At 51.3% G+C, this 24792-nt stretch overlaps 1 protein-coding gene across 1 annotated transcript in view; it reads right to left on the reverse strand.

Moving 5' to 3' along the window:
• The window catches only part of HERC1 (HECT and RLD domain containing E3 ubiquitin protein ligase family member 1), a 161138-nt gene that overhangs the window by 111671 nt on the left and 24675 nt on the right, over positions 1–24792 (reverse strand). Inside the window, exons 2-5 of the mRNA XM_055129139.1 lie at positions 16298–17253; positions 7417–7512; positions 4510–4704; positions 643–954 (exon numbers count right to left, since the gene is read on the reverse strand). Coding sequence (XP_054985114.1) covers positions 643–954; positions 4510–4704; positions 7417–7512; positions 16298–17227 — 1533 coding nt within the window. The 5' untranslated portion in view covers positions 17228–17253. The remainder of the gene's footprint in view (positions 1–642; positions 955–4509; positions 4705–7416; positions 7513–16297; positions 17254–24792) is intronic.

Raw genomic sequence — 24792 nt, forward strand, 5'->3', positions numbered from 1 at the left:
GATGGCCAGCCCTGCTGGGAAACTGCAATGAAGGAAAAGTGTTCCACTTGCATTTCTTACATAAAAATTTAAATGTACTTAATTTCATTAAAATTATTTATACACAAGAAATTTCATTAAAAGAATGAATGCTTCAATGAAAAAACTCATGTGATGACTTGTAATTTCCTAAGTTTAGAACTTACTTACACTTAAAAAAAAAAAAAAGGTAGAAATAAAAGGCCCCGGGTCTGGTTCTAGTGGTGCTAATTATCTGTGTGGACCATGGGTGCTGCAGGGTGCAGGGTGCCCGAGCATCTAAAGTCAACATTCAGATTGCTATGAAGATGCCAGCTCTTCCGAGAGACCCCCTGACCTCAATATACCATATCATACTCCATCCAAGGTAGCTTCCATTATATTACTGTTTTTTTCCTATACTTTAAATCATACTTTAAATCATGTGTTTGTAACGGGATAACCAGTGATACAAGTGATACAAGATTGTTTTGTAAATTACAAATTTTAAAAACAGGTGGACAAATGTTAACTCAAAGGGCCAGGGGAGGAAGACAACACCAGAAACAAATCAACAACTAAAAGAGATCAAGTTACAGAACCAGCGCGTCGGACTGTTCTGAAGTGCAAGCAGCGAGCGCCCACCTTCCCCTGCAGAGGGCCCTGGATGAGCTTGGGGTACTTCTGTGTGGAGCTGTTGCCGTGGCCCAGCTTCCCGTAGTCGCCGTCCCCCCAGCTGAAGACTTCTCCTTCCGTTGTGAACGCTAGAGTGTGGCCATCAGACCCTTTAGAAGATGAGACCTTCTTAATGGACCTGTGAGGCTCAAACGTTAGTTTTTTTAAAGTGGACTGGTTATTAGAATCTCCGAGGCCCAGTCTGCCGTAGCTGCCTTTACCACACGCTCTCACGGAGCCGTCCGCGGAAATGACGAAAGTGCAGTACTGTCCAGCTTCGATCTGTGAGCAGAAACAGAGAGTCACAAGTGTGAAATGCACCCCGGAGAATCAAAGCATAATGATGCTGGTTTTATCAGAGAAACAACGGAAGTCTTTTAAAGCAAAATACAGGATGAATCTTCTGTAAATTTCTCTGTGTACATTAGAGTAAGAAGCATATAAAATATCAGCTAAACTTGTTTGAAAAAACTGTGGTAATAAAGTGCAAAGTTCGAGCTTAGCTATTAGGTGACTACGCAAGAAAGTCACCATGAAACAAAATGATAAACCAATAAAAGGAAAATTCCAGGGGCTGGAGCGACAGCACATGGGGTAGGGCATTTGCCTTGCGCACGGCCAACCCATGTTCGATTCCCAGCATCCCATATGGTCCCCTGAGCACCACCAGGGGTAATTCCTGAGTGCAGGGTAATTCCGTTGGTCACACTGCCAGGTGTGACCCAAAAAGCAAACAAAAACAAAAACAAAAAAGAAAAATTCCAGATTTTCTTTAGTTTGTGTTCAACATAATTGTAAGTGTGTGACCATAAATATGAATTCTTTTCTTTTCTTGAATTTTGGGCCACACTCAGCAGTTGTCAGGGCTTACTCCTGGCTTTGTGCTCGGGGATCAGCCCTGGTGGGTCCCGGGGACCATGAGGTGCTGGCGATCAAACACAGGTCAGCATGTGAAGGCAAGTGCCTGACCCACTGTACTACACCTCCAGCTCCATAATTGGTTCTTTAAAAATTTAATTTTTTTGAAACTTGAAAACACTGTCGGGAATTGGGTATTAAAAATACTCTTCTATTATATTCAGTATTAACAACACTGTAGTATAAAAACAATTATAGATAAAAAACATTCAAGTAAGAATCTCCACTCTCTTTTTAAAAATCCTTTCAATAGTAATAACAAAAAACTGAAAGCTTTACTCTAAGATCAGGCATAAGACATGGGTGCCCGAATCCACCATGATTATTCAACATATATTAGAAGCTCTTACTACAGTTATTAGGAGAGAAAGAGATACAAATCGGGAAAGAGACTTAAATTGGAAAAGAAGTGAAACTATCATCAGTACTCAGTATAAATTAAAAAAAAAAAACCTAAAAACTCCAGCAAAAACTCTGAGATACAATAAACCTTTAAGTGGCTACAAAAAAAATACACAGGAATCTGTTGCATTTCTATATGCAACCAATGGAAACAGAAGAGAAAAACCATTCCATTCACAACGGCCCACCCCTATCAAATACTTATACAAAGGAAGCTATAAATGATTGTTAGAAGAAACTGAAGACCAGAGGCCAGAGATAATATAGTGGGCAGGATGCTTGCCTTGCATGCAGATGTCCCAGGGTCAATCCCCGGCACCCCATATGGTCTTCTGATCCTGCTAGGAGTGATCCCTGGGCACAGAGCCAGAGTAAGCCCTGAGCACTGCAGGGTGTGGGAGAGGAGGAGAGAGGAGGGGAGGGGAGAAGTAGAGAGGGTGGGAAAGGGAAGGAGACGAGAGAGGGAGGGAGGGAGGGAAGGGGAACATTCCTTGTTCATGGATTGGAAGAATTAACATCATTAAAATGACCATCCTGACCACAGACTATACAACAGATTCCGTGCAGTTCCCATCAAAATTCCCTCAGTATTCTTCTGTTTGTCCACTCACTTGTTTGTTGTTGGGCGGCCACACCTGGGAGAGCTCAGGGCAGACTCCTGGCTCTGGGTTCTGGCATCACAGAGAACCAACACGGTGTCAGGGACTGAACAGGGGTCGTCTGCATGCAAGGCAAGCACCTTCATCTATCTCACCGGCCCTCCCGTGACAGTCTTTAGGGACATGGAGCAAACGGCACTAAAATATACACGGAGTGATAAAACTTCCCAGGGAGCCAAAGAAATCCTGGGGAAGGAAAGGTGGGAGACATCGCTACAGGAGTCACAACTGTGTGGAACCGAGACAAGGCAGACTCAGACACCAGGCCAGAGCTGGACCGTGAGCTTAACACTGAGGTACTCGGACACTTAGTACTGGAAGGATGCGTCTCCTCCGAATAGTACTGGGAAGCTGGCGAGTCAGTGCCAGGCGGTTCCTGAGCCCCTGTCTTACAGCACAGACTGGTCACCTCATGGTGGACTGTGGACGTCGAGATTGAGGGCTGCTGAGGCAGTACAGGGGTGAGGTGCTTGGCCTGCACGTGGCCGGCCCAGCCCGAGCCTGGCCCCTGCGGCCCTCCAAGCAACACCAGCGGTGACCTGAGGACAGAGCCAGGACAGCTCCTGGAGTCCCGCCCGGTGAGGCCCCACCCCCTCCACCCCCTGAAGACATGAAGATGCGACCAGAGTCCGCACAGAATCCATGAGATGCCTCCAGGGAAATACAGACACCGCACAACACTGGCCTCCTGACCCTGATGCCACAGGCACAGCCGAGGACCAGTGGCCCCCGCCTACACGAGACAAACGGGACGACACCACACTAAAAGATCCTGCACTGTTCGGGAGACAATGGCAAGACTGAACGTCACTAAACAGGTGGGCAAACAGCAAACACACATGACCGACACAGCGGCACAGCCGAAACATGAGGCACTCACTCCAGGAAGCACCGCAAAGACAGCCCCACCTGAGCTGAGGGGAGGGCTGAGCAGAAACCTCCTCAAGAGGCACAGACAGCCAGCAGCGTGCAGAAATGTGTCCCTTGAAGCTTAAGGAACGACTGTCACTGCACACCAGTAACACCAGTGAAACAGGAAACACCAGAGCAGCAGGGGCCACCAGCGCTGCCGGGACGTGGCGAAAGGAAACCCTTGCACCGGGGGGAACAGCGTGGAGAGGGCCGGGAAGGAAGAACAGAGCTGCCACGTGAGTCCAGAGCCCCACTTCTCACCGACGCCCGGAGTGTGGAAACAGTAATTCAGATGGGCATGTGCAGCCCAGAGAGAGCGCGAGACAGGTAGGACCCGGCCCTGCGTGCGGCCGGTCCAGTCTGGACCCCTGGCACTGCACAGGGACCTCAGAGCACTGCCAGGAGAGATCCTTGAGCACCAAGCCCGGGGCCGGCCTGAGCACCACAGCACGGCCCCCTCCCCGCAGCCAGCCCCGATGTGGAAGCCACCAAGGGCCTAAGGACAGACGAGAGGACAGGGACGTGGGGGTGTGCCTCCCTCAGCTCAGAGATGTCCCTGAAGTCCACTGCAGCTGGCCTGGAGGGGCCACGCCAAAAGCAAAGTGAGGCGAAGAGAAAGGAACAGAGTGAATGATGTCGTGCACATGTGGATATGGAAAACCACATACGGGAATAAACAGTGGTCGGCTACACTGGACAGAGGCCGAAAGTCTCCCAAAATCACAGGGTTTGCTGGAGGGCGGGTAGGGGCGGGCTGGCGGGGCAACGGGATGCTGCCAGGGGAGAAGAGGGAGGGCTGGGGGGGGTACGGTGGGACCACACTACTCCTGAAGCATCAATCCCAACATCACTGTGGATCCTGGCGCCTGCATTTTTATAAAGGCTTTTGCCACAGGGTTATTCCAAGCAGAACCCGCCGCGCACGCCCCAGCCCGGGGGTACTCACCGTCTGCGCGTCGGCGAAGCTGGGCGCCAGCTTGGGCTGCAGGATCTTCTCCTGCGTGCCCTCCACCAGCTGGTGGCTGCTGTTGCTCCCCCACACGTACACCTCGCACGTCTCCGAGACCAGGGGTGCGTCGCCGGGCTGGATGCTCTCGGGGCTGGCGCAGGTCCGGGAGTAGTCGGAAGCCATTCTGCAGACCTGCGGCACCAGACACACCCCCCGTCACGACATTCCCAGCCCAGACACCCTGGCGTGGGTTACCAGAGTCTGCTAGGCTAGCCACTTCTGCGGAATAAACCCCCACAAGATACAAATGAAAGCGGCGACTTCTGGGAGGGCAAACACCCAGCCAAGCTTCTCTTCACTTCATTACAGCGTACTACAGAACTACAGAAAAAGAGCCAAAATCAGACACCACTGATAACCCCACCACCTAAATCTGAGTATTACCTTTTTTTTTTTTTTTTTTTTGCTTTTTGGGTCACACCCAGCGATGCTCAGGGGTTACTCCTGGCTCTGCACTCAGGAATTACTCCTGGCGGTGCTTGGGGGACCATATGGGATGCCGGGGATCAAACCTGGGTCGGCCGCGTGCAAGGCAAACGCCCTACCGCTGTGCTATCGCTCCGGCCCCTGAGTATTACCTTTTTTTATACGTCCTTCTGAAATTTTTCATTTCTGTGGTCTTTAACAGTCATCACAAAGGATACATAAAAAAGGTAAAAATGCTATGAAAAGTTTTCTACACGGCTACTTACTCTTCATCTTTGAGCAGAGAACATTCCATCCACTGTAAAAACTAAGTGGACTTGAAGAGGACATCCAGATTCTTTTCCCGGCCCCACACTGTACGCTGGGTGGGGACACGCTGGGCAGCACCCGAGGGCGGCACCTAGCCAGGAACTCAGAGGCCGCTCAGAGCCGCAGTGCCAGCACCGGGCGAACACCGCCCTGGCCACCAGGAGTCACTTCGAACAACCTCGCTGTTACTACAGCCTACTTCTTTAGCAGACAACCTCAGAGATGGACAGAGAATGTCCCCCGAAATGACAAGGACACTGCCTGCTCTCAAAAACAGTGCCACAATATTATTTTATATCAGCAATGCACAAGAGCCTGTCCTCCGTCACCAGAAGTCCAGAGTAACACAACACTCCTACATGTGCACACACACACACACACACACACAATGAAAGCACGTCTGACCTGTGGTTATTCTGATATGCGAGAGAAGTATGTCACCTTTTGTACCATCTGGAGAGTGAACCGCCAGAGTGCTGGGGCAGAGCAGGAGGTGTCGGACACGGAGCCAGGGCCCCACACGTGTTAGATACGCCCTGTACCACTTTGCACAACTGCTCCAGCACCAAACGCCAGTGTCCTCAAGGCCAGGAACACACCTGCCTCTCTAGTGTATTGTTAAGGACTCTAGCTAGGCATGATCTTCTTTCCCCCAGGTAACGCTCTTAGCCCAGACCATTCACTCTGGAAGATTCCCAAGAAGCATCATTCCCGAACCAAGGAACAGCTCTGGCCAGAACCCCTGTCCTGCCATTAACACTCATTATCTTCCAACTGGGTGACATGCTAAGTGAAAAGATAACATTCTAACTTTACATACCACATATCCTACGGGCAGAACTTTCCAACTATTTCCAAAATACCTCTTGCCTACTTATTCACTAGGGCTTAGGGAGGCTTTGAAGGAAATCACATAAACTCCACACAATAAAGACGAACTCTAGCTGGGGCCACCGCCGCCCTGTCGACCTGGTATTTGCTACATCAGTCAAAAGCAACAGAGGAATCTTCCAAAGCACAGTCTGGGTTAGGAGCCATCCCACAGGAGAAAGAAGATCCCTCCTGGTCAGAATCTCTAAACGACAGAAAAGCAGGCGTGTTACTGGCCACGAGACCAGCGCTGGCACCTCAGGAAATACGGTAAGTAAAGGCTGCCGGTCCCTACTGAAAGATATGAAATTTACCTGCTCCACCCGTGGCTCGGTGGCCACCGTCTCCCAGAGGCCATGGACAGTCAGGTATGGGCCAGCAGTGACGAGACACTCGGGGCCGCACAGGGTGGGGTGGGGGAGCCGGCCCTTGCCCTCCCCCCACCCCAACGAGGAGGCCCCGAGTCGCCGCCCACGAACGGCCCCTCTGGCTGCTGATTAGGCTGCTTACAGCCATGATCCCAAAGACACACAAATGAATCTCGAGTCTCATCTCGGAACCCAGCCGCCCTGGGCAGAAATCCCTCCAGATTTCATCATTAAAATTTCAGAATTCCAAACTTGCGGCCATGCGACATCATGTGCTATTCACTAATCATCAGATAAATGAAAATCAAAACTATGAGCTATGACCTCATACCAGAGATACTAGCACTCATCAAAAAGAGCAACCAACACCAATGTTGGCCTGGATGAGCAACAGGTCATGAGATTTAAAAAAAAAAAAAAATTTTTTTTTAATGAGCAGGACTGAACTTGAATGACTAGGGATGCATATTTGGTGGCCCCAGCATAAAGCCGTGCAAGGGAGCGTCCGGTTCCTCCACACAGAAAGGGGCACAGCCAGGCCGTGGAAGGACTCACGTGGCCGGCAGAGCTTCGTTTCCCTACCTGGGTACAGGCAGGACGGTTTACCTTATAATAATCCACAGGACATGTGCTTATGTTTTAACCTACTTGATAAAAAAATAATTTTAATTCAGGTGACTTGCACATGACTAAGTTCAAAACGAGTTAATAAATATTGTCTCCTTCCTAGCCCTGGACCCAGACACCTCAGCCGCTTTCTAGCGGCCACTACTGGTCACGTGCTATCTGCCCTCTTCCGGAGACGGACGCCAGCGGGTGACCTGACAGGAGCAGCGCGCGCCCGAGTCCGAATGCACACGTAAAGGCGTACCTCTTCAAAGAGACACAGCGCGGCCTCGTAGAGCGAGCACAGGCCGTCCGACGTCCTCGTGGGCTCCCGCCACTGACTCCGGTCCGCCGACGAGCCCTAGGATGAAGCATCGCAGACGTTGGGCAAAGGGCGACACGGATCATCATATCACTTACACTGTCCACGAAGCTACCTACGGAACTGCCTATATTATTGTGTGCGTTAAAATGAAACACCAGTATTAGGTTACTGTAGGATAACACTGGTTTGTCCTTTCTCCCTGGCTACAGAGTTTAGGTTTTTCGGGTCATACCCATCACAGTGCTCCTGGAGCACCTCTACTGCTCTGTGTTTACTGGGATGTAGCTCTAACCATTTTAGGACAACATTGGTATGTCCTGTTTCCCTTGCCACAGGGAGCTCAGGTCTATCACAGTGCTCCTGAGGCACTCCCATGCCTCTGTGTTTATCTGTAAGCTCCTCTCCACGCTCTCTTCCCCAACCGGTCTATCACCTTTTCCCCCTAGTCAGACTCTGTTAACTGGTAGGGTCAGATTCCTCAGAAATCTATGATTTTATATGTATGAGTCAAACATCAACTTTCTCCTCTCCTTATGTCTTTAGAATAGTTTACTTTTAAGGCAATGTCCTTTTTGTACGGACACAGGAAGACATTAATATTATGCTTCTGTAACTTGGGATTTAATTAACTTCAAATATTATTCACTCCCGGGCATCTGCTTTCTCAACTTAAGCCTCAGTTGCCCTTAGTTCCTAGCACCCCAAAAGCAGGGTCCCAACAAGGGACTGAATGGACCCAGGGCAAGCTGTGAGCTACCTTGGCATCAAAATGGGCCAGGCCTAAGTGCCACAATACTCTGGACAAATGCTGTCATGATCCAGCAGTAACGATGAGATTAGGACCCTGCTAGGGATAGGGAAGACTAATTTGGCCTGAGCACTGTAGCCTGAGATCAAGATGACCCCAGGAGAGCAACTGTATAAGCTTAATGCACCTCTTACTGTGTCCATACAAAGTGACTAATATTATGAATGTTTATAAGTTAGTTGGACAAGGAGAGGAGAAACACACCCATGGGATTCCACCCTTGGGTGGGTGTCCTGCTGAAAGAGAATCTGTCCTAGAAGAAGCTTCCCCTGAGGGAAAGACTTTACCTCTGTTGACTGTGTGACCACACCTACATGTGAGCCCCAACCCCTCATGCTTAGGGAGCTAACGAGGCTGTGAGAGGGGGCTGGGGACCCAGGGGGGGGAAGGAGAATGAGGGGGGTCCAGACGGAGGATGAAGCAGCACGGGGGAGGGAGAAGCAGGGGGAGAGTCAGAGGAGAATGGAGATGGGGATGGAACAGACTGACACCAACCAGCCTGGCCCTCGTTCCTCCTTCGTCCTCCCTGGGGTGGGGGAAGGGGCCCGAGACCCCCAAACGCAGACGGCGGAGCGAGAGGGAGCCGCTGCCCCACAGTAAATATACAGGCTATGAAACCAACGTTCACAAAGTTGGTCTGTAAAAGACTTGTATGTGCAACAAAACAGCCAACTAAGGATTCTGACTGCTTGCCGGTGGCTGTTCAAAGGGTCACAGGGCTCGGGACACTGAGACACAGAACTCTGCCAACTGCACTCTCTAGGGGCCATCCTCACTGACTGGGCTCCAGGAAACAGTTGCCTGCACTGGGCTGCCCTGCCCACTGCCCCCACGAGAGGGAGGGACAGAGCCGGACTGAGAGGAGGCCCCGCTCGGGACGGCAGACGGTTCCCTCACCGCCGAGCACCCACAGTCAGACGGAGGAGCACCCTGACCTGCGGGCACCCAGCATCTTCCCAGCCCGGCAGACCAATCCCGGCCCGCCGCAGGGACTCAGCGTGGGTTGGGCCCGAACACTTGATCCATAACAACCTCAGCTTGATCTCAATGCGCCCTCAAATTTCTGGGTTTCTGTGGGTCTCCTTTTGGGGGGGTGGGGGCGAGGGGCTTAGGGCCAAACCCAGCTGTACGCAGGGCTGACTCCTGCCTCTACACCCGGGAATCAGTCCTGGCAGTGCTCGGGGACCACAGGTGGCGCTGGGGATCGAACAGTCAGCCACACGCCGGACAGGAAGCTTCACCCTCCCTCCAGCCCACACCCCCCGGACTGGCCAGCTCAGTCACCACCACAAGCCCAAGAAGACACGGACTGTCAATGGGGCTTTACTGAGGGACTGTGGCACTTAGAGCAATGTGTACTGACCATGAAAGACAGATGTGCCCGTAACAGTGTACCCTGTACACTGGGCACAGAGAGCACGTCCTCCGCAGCGGGACGGGATAGCAGGTCCTTTACAGTGGCGGGGTGACTGATGGAGTCGCCCTCTACCTGTGGACATGGTTTTCTCTGGGCACGGCAGCTTCCTCCACGGCCCTGAGCTGTGCCTCTCAGTGGGCTGCAGGCATGAACTGGCCAGTTGGGGTCTGGTCATTCCCTCTGCCAGAAATGACCTGTACGGGGGAGCCAGCCTCCACCCTGAGCTGCCCAGACCAGCCAGGTACACTAGGCTGGAATTAGTAGTGTGAAATATCAACAGATACAAATGTTTTAGCAAGTATTGAGTCTGGTGTTTTTGTTTAGAAATTTAGTGATATCTTTATGACCAGAAATATGCCACAGTACCTTAGTTCCTGCTTATTTCAATCAGCACATGGTAAAACTGGTCCCACTACACACTGATTGCTTGAAGCTGAGGTTTCCAGGAAGACCAAAGACACTGTTTAATTACTGAAGCCCCAGGTGCTAATCTGCTGCTCTTTCTTTCTCATTGGCTAGAATACTCCTTAAATTCAGACACCTCTGGAATTCTTCTTAAACAGAGACTCTGACTCAGGAGGGAGTGAGAGGGGCCTAAGATCCTGCTTTCTGACGGCCTAAGAGCCGCCACGGTGGCTGTCCGGAGTCTGGCACTGACCGCCAAGGCTTACCGGGGAACCTGCGGTCTAGAGTCACACTAGAAGTTGCGCATTCGAAATTAACCGGCTCCAGACTCAGAAGGTGCCGCGCGGCCAGCAATAACCGGACGCAACTCCTCCAGGTGCCGTCACAGGCTGTGACGTGCCCGGGTGAAAACGCAACTGACACTTATGGTTCTGTAGCTTGCATTTTTGTCTGTCTTGTTTGGGGCTACCTGTGGCAGTGCCTAGGGCTTACCCCTGGCTCTGAGCTCAGCGGTCACTCGGGGCTGGTCTCAGGGACTGAACAGAGGTGGGCCATGGGCAAGGCAAGTGCCCCGCCCACGGTACTGTCCCCCTGGCCACAGAGCATGCCCTCTGCAGCGGGCACAGCAGACTGCGGTGGGCACGGAGCGGCATCTAAAGGCCACACCTGGTGACCACCAAGGGAAGCGGGGAAGAGCCTGCTGCACCTTCGCAGCGGCCTCTTTTTAAACTGCTTTCTACAGACTAAAGGAAGACTTTGGAAGTAGCACAAAGATTCCAGTGAAAGACAAACCTGGGTTTAAATCCACACTGCACCATTTACTGGCTGTGACTAAAGGATGCTTTCCTTACCCTAGACAGGAATAGGCCCATTTTACTCGGAGCTGTTGGGAAGATTATCTGAAATCACCTGCAAAATATGGTTAGCACAGTTGCTAATGCATAGTAAGAACTCAAAACTAGTAGCGGTAATTATTATTGTTTGGCATCACGTACACTGAGGAAGAAAACTACTGGAGGGCTTTAGTGAATTATTGCTTAATTTTAAAGTGCCAAACCGATAAAGAATCCTGCAAACAGTCCACAGCTTCCATCTCTGATTTCTGTTCTTCCCAAAAAGTCAGTTAGGATTAAAGATATCACTACTGCATGTTCTGTAGAGAACTGTTAGTGTATTTTAAACACAATTTATTTGGGGAAACAAGAAAAGCCAAAAAGAGCTACACCCGGGACATGTTTAGAAAACTTTTGCAAAATAGCACATTCAGCTTTATATATATTGTTAACATAGCACATGAGGTACCAAAGATATGGTCCAAAAGTAATGAAGAAATTAAAATAACATATTTATCTTTTCATGGGGCTTCCTTTACCTTCCTCTATCTACCACTGAAAAAAATGCAAAGGGGCTGGAGCAAAAACACAGCAGATAGGGCATTTGCCTTGCATGCGGCTGACCCGGGTTCGATTCCCAGCATCCCATATGGTCCCCTGAGCACCACCAGGAGTAATTTCTGAGTGCAGAGCCAGGAGTAACCCCTGTGCATTGCTGAGTGTGACCCAAAAAGCAAAAAAAAAAAAAAAAAGAAAAAGAAAAGAAAGAAAGAAAATGCAAAAACTTTTTCTCACATTTGTCCTTTTAAGCTATTCAGGAAAGGCCGTAAGACCAGAAAGTTATTTTCTTCTACCTTCTCGTCCCGTTTTACCTTTTCTGGCACTGCGTCCACGCGGCCGGAGAGCGCTCAGCCAGCTGCAGTGCAGGGGCGGCCCACGTGCACCCCAGCACCAACCCGAGCACTGCAAGGTGCAGCCAAGAAACAGCAAAACTGCTTTGATGCAGGGTCCGGTGTGAAAGCCCAAGAAAGGGCAGCCTGAGAAAGGGCAGCCCCAGAACCTGCTCCAAAAGCCCCGAGCAGGGGATGCCTGGCGTGGCAGCCTCACCCCACCCTCACCCCCGGGCTCACTTTCCCATCCCGCAACCCCTGTGGGTTCTGGCCCTTTCAGCTGAGGACACTTCTACCACACCCCTTCGCCCCGAGTCTGCTGCTCAGTTCAGCGCGGGGGTCCTTCCTCCACATGGCATTTCCGCCCCCTCCCCTTCCACCCTCCCCCAGTGTCCCATGGGCCCTCTGGAGCAGACCTCAACACTCAATCAGAGTCTGTGCTGAAGGCAAGGCTTACTCATCTTTCCAATCTATCGGCTAACGGGTACCTGGCATACATGCTCAATCAACACACAAAGCACAATGCAGCCAAAATCAAACCAAGCCCAAACTGGAAAACACCTAGAACCACTACAGGCTAATGAGATGATGATAAAAAAATGTTTAGAGTCCAAGCATGTGAGTTAGAGAGAAAGTGCAAAGGTCAGGGCACTTGGCTTGCATGCGGCAAACTCAGGGACAATCTCTGCCACCACACTGGATCCCACAAGCACCTCCAGGAGTCACACCTGAGCACAGACCCCGGAATAGCCCCCGAACAACACACAGTATTGCCAGTAATAATAATACGGCCTGAGAATTCAAAGATGTACCTGACATTCTCCTACCCTTTATTTAAAGAAAACTGAACGAGTATCTTGTATGTTCCTACTCAACAGTTACAACACGTGTGTGGGTGGCAGAGGCTGAGCACACACAAGTAGGGCCAGAGATACAGTTGATAGGATGCTTGCCTTGCACACAGTCAGCAGCACTCGATCCCTGGCACTCCGTATGGTACCCAAGCCCCACCAGGAGTGACCCCTGAGCACTGCCAGGCGTGGCCAAACACTGTACGGGGGGGAGAAAGAATCACATGAGCAGGGTTGAGAAAAAGGCTCAGAGGAACGGAGCGTGGGCTTCCGTGTGCCAGGCCCTGAGGGAGCCCTGGTACTGCACCCACCAGCGCCGAGCGCCTGGGCACCACCAGGTGTGGATCAACCATCTCCTTTAAGATGGCCTGAGGGTGCTTACAGGAGGCCCGGGCTCACCTCAGCACCCCAAGAGCAACCACAAAGCACAGAGGTGGTAGCAGCTCTGAGCACCACTGCCTATGGCCCCAAAACCCAAAACATTAAAGACAGACCTTAGGGGAAAATTCTACTTTAACACAACAGGGTGAGACAACATAGCAAAACAGACTGCAGACAGACAGAGGGTCGTGAGCATCAGTGAGCCGGGTGCTTGAGGAAGATGAGACATGTACACGGATAAGCAAACCGTTTATATTCACTGTACTGCTGTGTGCGCAGGGGCGCCTCCCGGCACTGCCTCCGCCAAAAGCCTCTCCAGCCCCGGGCTCCCTCCACCACCCCCGGCAAGCAACCTAGTTCCCTTCTCAATAAGGAGCGACATTTAGGAAGCCTCCGAGTTAGGGTCCTTCGCATTGTGTTTACAGCAGGAATCAAGGGCTGGGGATATAACTCAGCATAAAAGCACTTGCCATGCACGTGTGAAGCCCTGGGTGCATTCGCCAGCACTGGAAGGGAAAAAAGGAAATAAGCCATGGGCAAGTGTACAACCACATAACCACATTGTGCAATTACTCTTTCCAGCGCAAAACAGACTCTAAAATGTAGAATTCAGTAACTTCTGTGACCGTGAATGAATCATTTTAGGTCATTCAACAGGATTACACACTTGACAGCAGTGAGTATCTAGAAAATGTTACCCCAGGCATTGAGACTGAGAAACTGAAATTAGAAAAACGTCTGCAAAAGCAAGTGGGTCCAAATATTTAAGCGAGAAAGTGCAGAGCCTCTCCCAGCTGCTCCCTCGAGCCCATCTTCAGGACAACCCGCCCTCTCTGAGCCCCCGCTGACACTGCAGCAAGGGTCCCGAGGACACCGGCGCCGAGACAGGACTGCATGCCTGCCGCATTAGTTTTATTAAATTCAAATTTTCACACACCTTATAATATAAAATCTCCAAGTACTAATATGTCATAAAAGTAGCTGTAAAAAGATGAATGAGGGGGCTGGAGCGATAGCACAGCGGGTAGGGCGTTTGCCTTGCACGAGGCCGACCCAGGTTCAATTCCCAGCATCCCATATGGTCCCCTGAGCACCGCCAGGGGTAATTCCTCAGTGCAGAGCCAGGAGTAACCCCTGTGCATCACTGGGTGTGACCCAAAAAGAAAAAACAAAAAAACAAAAAAAAAGCTGAATGAGGATATACCATTAGTTCACTGTCACTGTCATCCCGGTGTTCATTGATTTGTTCGAGCGGGCACCAGTAACGTCTCTCATTGACAGACTTATTGTTACTGTTTTTGGCATATCTAATACGCACGGGTAGCTTGCCAGGCTCTGCCTCGCGGGCTCGATACTCTTGGTAGCTTGCCGGGCTCTCCTAGAGGGGCAGAGGACTCAAACTCAAGTTGGCCACGTGAAAGGCAAACGCCCAACCGCTGTGCTTTAGCTCCTGCCCACCAGTAGTTCACAAAACAAAAAAACATAACCCAGGAGAAATTTGAATTGCACTAACTTGAAAATAAATTCGTGTGATAACTGTAATTTTAAATAGAATATTCATCTCAACCTCTTACTGCTCTTCTTATTGTTCTTTGGAAGGAAAAAAGACATACACATAATTTATAAGCGGCATTTCTAGTTATTTTAACCAAACAGATTAACAGTTACTTGATAAAGGATATAAAAATGAAACCTGAGTAGACTTAAATCGGTGTTCAACATTCCACATATATACGTGTGCGTGCATGCATGCGTGCGTGTGTGTGTGTGCGCGCGCGCGCGTGTGTGCACGCACTGTTTACTCCACACTTCCGTTCTTTCTCCGCTCTTTGCCCAGGATCCAGACTGTGGGCTCTCAGGGTCAGCGAGGTGAGTGGACCCACATGGGGACACAGCTCACAGCCCAACACCAGCCATGGAGCTTTTTTTGGTGGTGGCAGGGGACAAGGGGCAGGGGACAGAGTCCCTGACACCATCCACGCTCAGGGACTCCTCCTGGCTCTGTGCTCGGGGGGCCTCAGGCAGTGCCCGGCAGCAGGAGGCAAGGCAAGCACCTTAGCCCTGCGTGATCTCCCAGCCCCCGGGGAGCTGAGGAAACGGGGCCTTTGCTCCCCAGGGGCCCAGGATCAGAGCAGCAGGCTTGCCTGAGTGAGGCTGGAAGCAGCGAGGTCTGAAGACACTCTAAGTCTCTGCCCTGAAGTAGGGTTCTTTCTTTAACTGTGTGGCAGTGCTCGGGCTGCCCTGGGGGGCCAGGCACTGGACCTCTTGCCTGCACAGCACATACTTTTCTGAGCCATCCTCCCAGTCTCAGCTTCCTTCAAACTTTTGTTCTCAGTTTTCACAAAGGCTCTGGTTTGGTTTTGAGCTTCCCCTGGCTGTGTGCTCAGAGATCACTCCTGGCAATGCACAGGGGACCCTACACAGTGCTGGGGATAGAACCAGAGTTGGTCACAGGCAAGGCAAGGGCCGACCTCTGTACGATCTCTCTGGCCCCCAGTGGTAGTTAAGATCTCATGCTGCGCTATCTTTTACCATCACCTTTATCATGTTAGTTACAGTTGTGATCACTCAGCAGTTAACTTCCTTCAATAGCAACAAACTTTCCAAAACCATCAAGTCCATGCGGGACCCTTCCCTTACATCTGCTTCCGGGTCATTAATCAGAGACCTGCTCCAGCCACAGGAACTGGGCAACTGACCCTCCCCCTTCTGAATCTCCACCCTCACAATAGCACTTTCTGTTCTCTTTTCCTTCCCTACTTAAATTCTTAAAATCCTCTCTACCTGAATTCAAATATTTATTATCTGACCCAGGGCTGGGCTGCTCATTTCATAGGGCGGGGGATGGGTGGGAAATGTATTCTCTGCTACGTTCCTAGCACCTGGAAAAATACTCAGGATTTGTTCATGCTTAATAAAAACTGAGTGTCTGTTTTGGAATCGATTGTTCTCAAGAGACTCGCTCGTGCCTTTGCCACGGCCCCTCGAGTCCACGTGAGCTTAGGAAAATGCAGAGAAGTTCGGGGAACTTCCCAGGCTCTAAAACTCGAGCCTGACTCGAGCACTAGAACCCGAGCCTGACTCCTGATTCGGTGATCTGAGAACTACGCCCATCGGCCCATCAGCCCGTCCGCAAGCTACGTGTCCTCATCTACACGTGTGACTCCCCTGTGCACTCAAAGCACGACCAACACCCGCCTCCCCCGCCCTCGCCGGCGCCCCCCGGAGCCTCGTACCAGGGAGCGGCGCATCTGCGTGAGCACGGCCATGAAGCAGTCGAAGCTGACCATGCCCTCCTGGCCGGGCAGCAGCTTGCCTCTCTCCATGGCGCTCACGACCGCGGACGCGCCCAGCGCCATCTCCACCCACTCGAGCAGGTACCGCAGGGAGCCCCGCTGCGCCGCCAGCCCCAGCAGCAGCTCGGATGCGAGGCGGCGGCCCAGCGTGTCGGCGCCCGAGTTGGGGACGGTCACGCCCTTGAGGAAGGTGGTGACCTGGGCCAGGCAGTCCAGGCCCATGGGCGGGATCTTGCTCTCGTTGGCCAGCGAGAGCGGCGGCAGGGAGCTCACCACCTCGATGGCGGTGTGGATGACGTCGTTGCAGAGGCCCAGGCCGGGGCCCGGCACGGGCGCGCCCCAGCTCTGCCGGAGCAGCGCGAAGAGCAGGCTCAGGCCCGTGCGCACGCCCATCTCGATCAGCGCGTCGGTGCTGGAGCGGGGGCGCTCGCTCACGGAGAGCACGTCCGCCGCGCCGCCGCTGCTCTCGGGGGAGTGCTGCTGCTGCTTCACGCGGCCCTGGTCGTGGTACTTGCTGGACAGCGCGTGGAAGACGCGCTGCAGCACCAGCAGCCTCTTGCGCAGTGCCCCGGCGAAGGGCGAGTCGGAGCAGACCATCTTGGCCAGCGCCAGCTGGCTGCCCAGCAGCGCGTCCAGGTAGTGGTCCTGCTCATCGCTGGACAGGGGCTCGCGCTCGAAGTCCGGCAGCTGGGGCCCCTTGAGGCACAGGACTTGCTGGGGCAGGGGCACGACCTCCTTGTTGCTGACGAGCTTGGCGTACAGCACCGAGACGCCCTCTCTGGTGGCGATGGACTCGCTGTCCTCCGTGATCCAGGAGCTGTTCAGGTGCTCGAGCCACTTCAGCTTCACTGGCGGGATCATAGCGGCCATGTCGGCTCACGCATCGGCCATGAGCTCTGCCGGGAGAGAAAGAGAAGCCCACGTTAGACACGGGGTCCTGGAGGAGGCGCATTCTCCGGCCCCTCTCTCCCCACCTGCAGGACATGCATTTATCAACCTACAATTGCGACTTTGTATCTTGCCACCGCTAGGACGGGAAGATACATTCCCACTCCAAATGTATCTTTCCTGAGCGTGGGTCTCTAAGGCTTTCCCATGCCGAGTCAGGAGCACTCCCACACACGAAAATGCCCAGGGACCCCACCCCTGGAGGCTCCCAATCCTCACAGACTTTTCCTTTAGAGTTTCTTTCTTAACGATGAGCATCTTTAAGGAAGCTGGAATTGAAATAAATTCTGGATTCCAACGTTCTCTCAAGGTAAACGGGCAGTTATGCTGCCACTATGTATTAAGTCTATGCATCCCGCACTTTCAAGACAGTGGGAGGTGATGCTAGCTGCAAGGTTTCTTCCTACATGTCTTCCCAGAGAGTAAGGGAAAAAGGAAAATTAGATCCTACACAGAAACACCCAGGGCCCTGACTGGAGATATAGAGAAAATTAACTCTGGATAAAAAGAGAAAAACCACCAATCCAACGCACATACTCTTAATTCATTCCATCACAAGTTTTATGGGGAGCAGCAGCCAACCAAACAGAAAAAAAAAAAACCCACAAATACAGAAAAGACAAAGAGGGGGAAGGTTAATGGAAAGGTCTAAAGGTAAACTGGTACTACTGCCAGAAAAACTTAATCCTGGAAATTTACTGGAAATCTCCAAACATATCAGATAACAGAAACAACGAAGAGATTTCAAAGTGCATTTCATTTAAAGGGACAGGCATGACTTAAAGGAACATATTTGACTTTTTCAAATGAGTGATTAAATATTCTTTGAAATGAAAAGTGCAGAAAACAAAATGGGGAAAAAATATCCTTTGATAACTGAGTAAAGGTAACAAGTAAAACACAAAAGGGGGGATGTTTATGATTCTATAAGACACAGAAACAAAACTGAAGACATAAACTTTCATTCAAATAAAACACAACCAAATCCTGCAAAGTAACTGAACTTTGGTATATTGGCAGGAGAGTATACCATTAGATCAGAGATTTTTTTAAATTCAATATCTACACCAAAAAATTTCACGCAGAAAATAAGAGACTAAGGGGGCTGGAGCGACAGCACAGCGGGGAGGGCATTTGCCCTGCATATGGCTGACCCGGGTTCAATTCCCAGCATCCCATATGATCCCCTGATGATCATCCCATATGATCATCCCATATGATCCCCTGAGCACCGCCAGAAGTAATTTCGGAGTGCAGAGCCAGGAGTAACCCCTGAGCATCGCCGGGTGTGACCCAAAGAAAATAGGAGACTAAGAGACAAGGGCCCGGGAGAGAGCTCAGGCATCAGGGTGATGCCCTGGTGAGCAGTGTCCGAGCCCAGCCCCTGGCTCATACAGGGTCAGGCCCACACAGGCACCCGGCCCCGCTGGCCCAGCCCTGGGGCGCAAACATAATATCAAACTTGCAACTTAGAAAACAAATAAGGAAAGAAAATGTCACCTGTCTAGTGAGGGAAATCTTCCTGATACAACAAAACAGAAGAAAATTAGAAACATCCAGACTAAAAAAAAAAAAATTACAAGAGAAAAAAAAAGAAGGGTAGGAAGAAAAGGGAAAGAGCTTATTGAACGCAAGAAAGGGCAGGGCAACATAATCTCAGAAACAAATGAGCTGCAAGATGTCCACTACGAAGACACAGTCTCCACTCACACAGCATTTATGACGGGTTCCCAACAAAAGTCTACAAGTAAGAAGAGTCAGAACCACCGAGGAGGAACTAGGAGCCCACAAAATTTGAGGGGAGCTAAGAAATGGAAGGTGATCAAACAACAAAGTACCACAAAAACTAATGTCGAATACTAACGTAATAAGGATAGCTACAAAGAAGGCCAAACCCTCAGAGGAACAAGAAGAGACGGGAGGATTCTGTTCTGGTCTCGGAAGCCGCTGCAAACCCTCAGCCACAGCCTGGTCCTGAGCAACAGACTGCATGATCCCCCGACGGCTGCAGAAAAGGCATCGGGGAAACCCAACACTGTGCGGAGGGTTCACGGAGGCGAGGGAGGGGGCACTCAGCAAACCACGGAACAGGAAACCAACAGTCAAGGCCAGACTCCACGGCGGAAATGGGAAGCTTCTAGACCAGCAGCGGGGCAAGGGTGCCTACTCCCGCCACCTCCACTCCGCACCCTAGACGTTCTCAGCAGAGTAATTCAGGGCGTGACAGAGAAATTCAAATCAGAAAGAAGACTGTATTTCACGTTACCTATCTAGGAAACCTTGAGCTCCGTATGAATTTTAGGATCAACTTTTTAAAACAAAAACCTATACCCATGTGTATATAGTATTATCTGTTTATTGTTACTGCTATGGGAGGCAGAGCTGGCCGTGCTCAGGAGCTACTCCTAACACAGTGCTCAGGGGAGCCATATGGTACAGGGGTTGACCCAGGGCTCCTCCGTGAAAAGCACATCACTAGTCCTCTGCGCGACCTCCCTGGCCTTCATATCATCTTCCATGTCAAAAACATCAAGAGCCCCTCCTACACACACACACACACACACACACACACACACACACACACAGCTAATACATTAACCCAGCAAAGTGGCAGGACACAAAGTCAAAACACAAACATCAGTTGCGTTTCTAAAACTAGCAAAGAACAATCTGAAAAAACAAATTATAAAACCGGTTTCATTCGGGGCGACCCGGGTTCGATTCCCAGCATCCCATATGGTCCCTCGAGCAGCGCCAGGAGTAATTCCTGAGTGTAAAGCCAGGAGTAACCTCTGTGCATTGCCAGGTGTGACCCAAAAAAGAAAAAAAAAAACACCCAGTTTTATTTACCATAATATAAAAAAGAAATATTAAGAGAGATGTTGAAGAATTCGCTTAACCAAGACAGTGAAAGTCTTCTTCTGGGAAACCTATCAAACCATGCTGAGAAGCTGCAGACCAGACAAGCAGGAGCACTGCTCACATACACAGGCCACAAGGCTGAAAGGGCTGCTGTGACCCAAGACTGTCTACAGATCTGATTTCACGCACACAAAAAAATCTCAAAGGCAAACAGAAAAGCAGATCCTAAAATTCAAGGACCCCTAAATAGCTCAAATATTCTTTTAAACAGCAAAGCTGAGGCCAGTGTCGGAGAGCAGCCGGCAGGGCGCTTGCTTGCCTTGCGCGTTCCTGACCCAGGGGCCGCCCCTGGCACCCCGCATGGTTCCCTAAGCCTTGCAGGACTGAACCTGAGCACAGAGCCAGGAGCAAGCCCAGTCACACGTTCCAGGGCTGCAGGCTTGCCTCTTACATGTCAGACCCAGGGGTCCATTCCCAGTGCTTCCTTCACACTGCCCAGTACGACCCCAGGAAAAGTACGAAGAGCGCAAGCCCTGGAACTGTGTCCAGCATGACGCCCTGCCCTCCGACACTGCAATGACCAAAGAGAACCCAACTAGAGACTCACACTGACCCTGACTTCAGACCCATCTCAAAGCAACAGGAAAACACAGCACGAGATGAAACAGACACCAACGCAACAGAACAAAGATTCTAGGGGTAAAACCTGGAATATCTGGTCCAATGGCTTTTGACAATGGCCGTCACAGGCCAGAGAATACGATTAGACCCGGCCCAATCCCACGCCAGACACTAACTCAAGGGCCCAGGGACAGGGCCGCAGCACGTGCACGACATGCAGGAGACCCTGATCTGGTCCCTGCAACCACGTGACTCCCTAACACTGCTGGGAGTGACTCCTGAGCACAGAGCCAGGAGCAGCCCCCCCAAGTACTGCCAAGTGTGGCCCAGAAAGAAAACCCCAAAAACTAAACATTGACTCAAAGTGAACCCGTGAGCTAATGTAAGACCTAAGCTACTGACACTCTTTGAAAGTGAGGGCCAAAGTTCCTGCCCACCAGGATTTGCAGTGATTTCCGGGACAGGACACAAACACGGGCTTCGGAAGAAAACTATGCCATAAGATGAGTTCCAACGCTGTGCATTACGGCTAGTAACGGCAAAGTAAGTGAACTCCATAATGGAGTATCTGCAAATCATGTATTCCTTTGACAAGGGATCAGCATCAAAAATACAGTGAGGATTGAGGGTGATCCGGGCAACATCGTCGCCACCTCTGATGCCGCGGGTGAAGAGACCGTGGCACCCGCGTGTCCCTCCTTCACAGAACGTGGTGGAGAGGAAGGTCTTGCCCTAGCAGACAGTCTGCCAATAAGGAGCATGTTTTGGCGGCTAAATCCATTCGAGACGCCATGCAAAACAGTATCACTGTAGCACTGTCATCCCGTTGCTCATCCATTTGCTCGAGCGGGCACCAGTAATGTCTCCATTGTGAGACTTGTTGTTACTGTTTTGGGCATATCAAATACGCCACGGGGAGCTTGCCAGGCTCTGCCGTGCAGGCGAGATACTCTCGGTAGCTTGCCGGGCTCTCTGAGTACAGTAACTGAAAATAACATGAATATACTCTTGCTGGATATATGCAAAAAATAATTTAAAGACTTCAGAGCAAAACAATTATGTTGTCAAAGAAACATTACAGTATGGGGACCCCAAAGAATCAAAACTCGAATGAGTGTATGATCCAGCAATTTCTGGGAATAAGCCCAAAGTGTCGAAAGCAGGACCTTGAGAAACGTTTGTACGTGCACATTCATAGCCACTGAAAGATGGAACCTGGGTGAACGGATAAACAACACAAAGCAAAAACACATGGCAGTGTATCAGTCAGCCTCTAAAATGAAGGAAATTCAGAAACAACGTCCCTGAGAACAGACGGCGAGACCAGAACACAGCACGTGGTGAGGACACACAGGCCCCAAGCCCGGCCCCAAGCCCGGCCCCAAGCCCCAGCACTGCCCAGCGGCCCGGGGGGGGGGCCAGGGGTGCAGGGGAATCGCTGGCACCACCTGGCCCAGGCCTTGCACTGGATTCCCAGCCAGGTGGGCTGAGAACGGCCTGAGGGCCTCCTGGGCAGGAACACTCCCCCTCCCCCGCCTCCCGGCCCCTCAAAAAGAATCCCGCACATTATCCCACATGACGAACAGGAGTCATGGAGAGACAAACACTGCGTGATTCTAGTAAAACCCCACAGATCCGGAAAGTGGCTGCAAGGGGGAGAGGAAGTCGTATTGAAGGGAATAGGGCTTCAGCTTTACAAGACTATAATTTTAAGTTACAAGCAATGAATAATGAGTATATTCATTATCACTGAAAGGGAACAGTAACAACGCTTTAGGTGGTAATCATATATATGTATATGTGTTTTTTTAACCCCAATAAATTTTGAATTTAAGAAGCAGAAGCGTGCAGACTGCACAGGGAAGGAAAGGCGGCGGGAAATGACGCTGTGTAGCCGTGGCACTGGCCGTGGCCCAGAGAGGCAGGAAAGGAACGAAGGACTTGCGCATCCCAGCAACTCGGAGAGGAGCGACACTGCTCAGCTCTGGTGAAGCAGCAGCTGTGCGAGCAATGCCTTCCCCGCAGGCTGGCGGTGAGACGGCTGAGTGCGCTGGGCCGAATGGAAGTCAGCACGGAAAACCATGGGAAACGCCCACAGCACCAGCAAATCCCCCTCGCGGTTGGCCTGTTTCTCTCAGGCTAAGCAAGATCCACTCTTTCGCGCCTGGAACTGCCGCACACCTCACCATATACACTTCTGCACACCAGACGCCCCCACCAGCCCGCAAATGTGTCCAGCCATCTCCATTTTCAATCTCATCCAAGCTGCAATCATTTCTCTCCTGGACTTTTGTTTTTGGGGGGGTGCAGTTTGGGCCACAGCTGGTGGTGCTCAGGGGACCATGTGGCATGCCAGAGACTGAAGCCGGGTGGGCCACACGCGAGGCAAGCCCCCTACCTGCTGCACTCTCTCTCCAGCCCCCGCTTCTCTCCCGCCTAGAGCATCTAAATGAGCCCCAGCATCCTCTCTGAATCCTGAGTTACAATACTGATTTTTTAAAAATGCATTCTTTTATTGAATCACCATGTGGAAAGTTACAAAGCTTTCAGGTTTAAGTCTCAGTTACACAATGCTCGAACACCCATCCCTTCACCAGTGCACATATTCCACCACCAAGAATCACAGTATACCTCCCCCTCCCCCCAATACAGATTTTTTAAAAAACAAAGCCGATTGTGCCCCTTAAAATCTTTTGGCATATGTAGCCAAGAGTTACTTCAAAACACTATGGCAAGAAAGGTGAACAGGGCTTGCAGGTGGTGGGGAGGTGCCGGGGGCTGTCTGACTCAGGAACTGAGTTCTCAGAAGCCCTAGCACTGCTGACGTGACCAGAGTGCATTTCCTGCACCGATGAGCTGACTGCTGACGGGGCACTCGGACGGGGCCGGGGGCAGGTGAGCACAGAGACCAGGGTCTGACACAGCCACAACTCCCGTCTCACCCGCCTGACCTTGACAGGATGAGGGAGGGAGACTGAGGCAGGGACACTTTCAACCACCCCGGAGTGAGAGAATCTCCATCGAGAAAACCAAAGCATATGGTCCAAGCAAGCTACTGAGTTTCCTGCAAGCTCTGAGAGAGCCTGGCAAGCTCCCCGTGGTGTATTCATATGCCAAATACAGTATCAATGCTGGGTCTCATTCCCCTGACCCTGAAAGAGCCTCCAATGCGGCACCGTTGGGAAGGACGAGTGAAGAGAGGCTGCTGAAATCTCAGGGCTGGGAGGAATAGAGACGTTACTGAGACCGCTCGAGCAAATCAAGGATCCACGGGATGATAGTGATAGTGACAGTGACAGTGATGAGGTCCGAAAGTTTCCCGTGCCCAAGGTCTGGGTGGCTCCAGCTTGCACGGGGTGCTCTCCCGTGGCCACTCCTTACTTGTGTCCTTCACGGAGCTGCAGATCATGAAGGGATCCCGAGTTTGATGAGCTTCTCTGGAACTTACCAGATGAGGGCTGGGGGCCTCCCAGCCTACTGGTCAAAGCTGCAGGTGGCACCTGGAGAGCTGGCGGCTGCCCCGACTGGAGTGGGGACAGCTGTGGACTCTGCCTTTGGGGTCACAGTAACCCTGAACAGAGTCGATCACATCCTACCCAGGCAGTGCCGGAGAGGTAGGGATGCGCTGAGAGGGGGGAAACACACATATCTGATCATATCAAACAACACTGAGGGGCCAGGATGTGCCTCGAAGTCAACAAGCCCAGCCTGCAGACTGCCCTGGGGCTGGCGTACAGCACCGCACGGTCCCTTGGGACGGGGTCCAACTCACCCCCAACATGCTGCTGAATGAGACAGCACGGGGTTATAAATAAATGGCCCACAGTCATCAAGAACTACCCAATAATTGCAGAATCGGATTAGGGAATAGTCTCTCCACATGTGCTAATGTTTGACGCTTTTTATATTAAAAATCTGTAAGACCAACTAAAGACAGGGAGGCTTCCAGAACTCTTTGGTTACTTTTACATGAGGAGCCAACAGCTCCGCCTCACTCTTCCAGT

Source organism: Sorex araneus, chromosome 2, assembly GCF_027595985.1.
Source record: "Sorex araneus isolate mSorAra2 chromosome 2, mSorAra2.pri, whole genome shotgun sequence".
Lineage (NCBI taxonomy): Eukaryota > Metazoa > Chordata > Mammalia > Eulipotyphla > Soricidae > Sorex > Sorex araneus.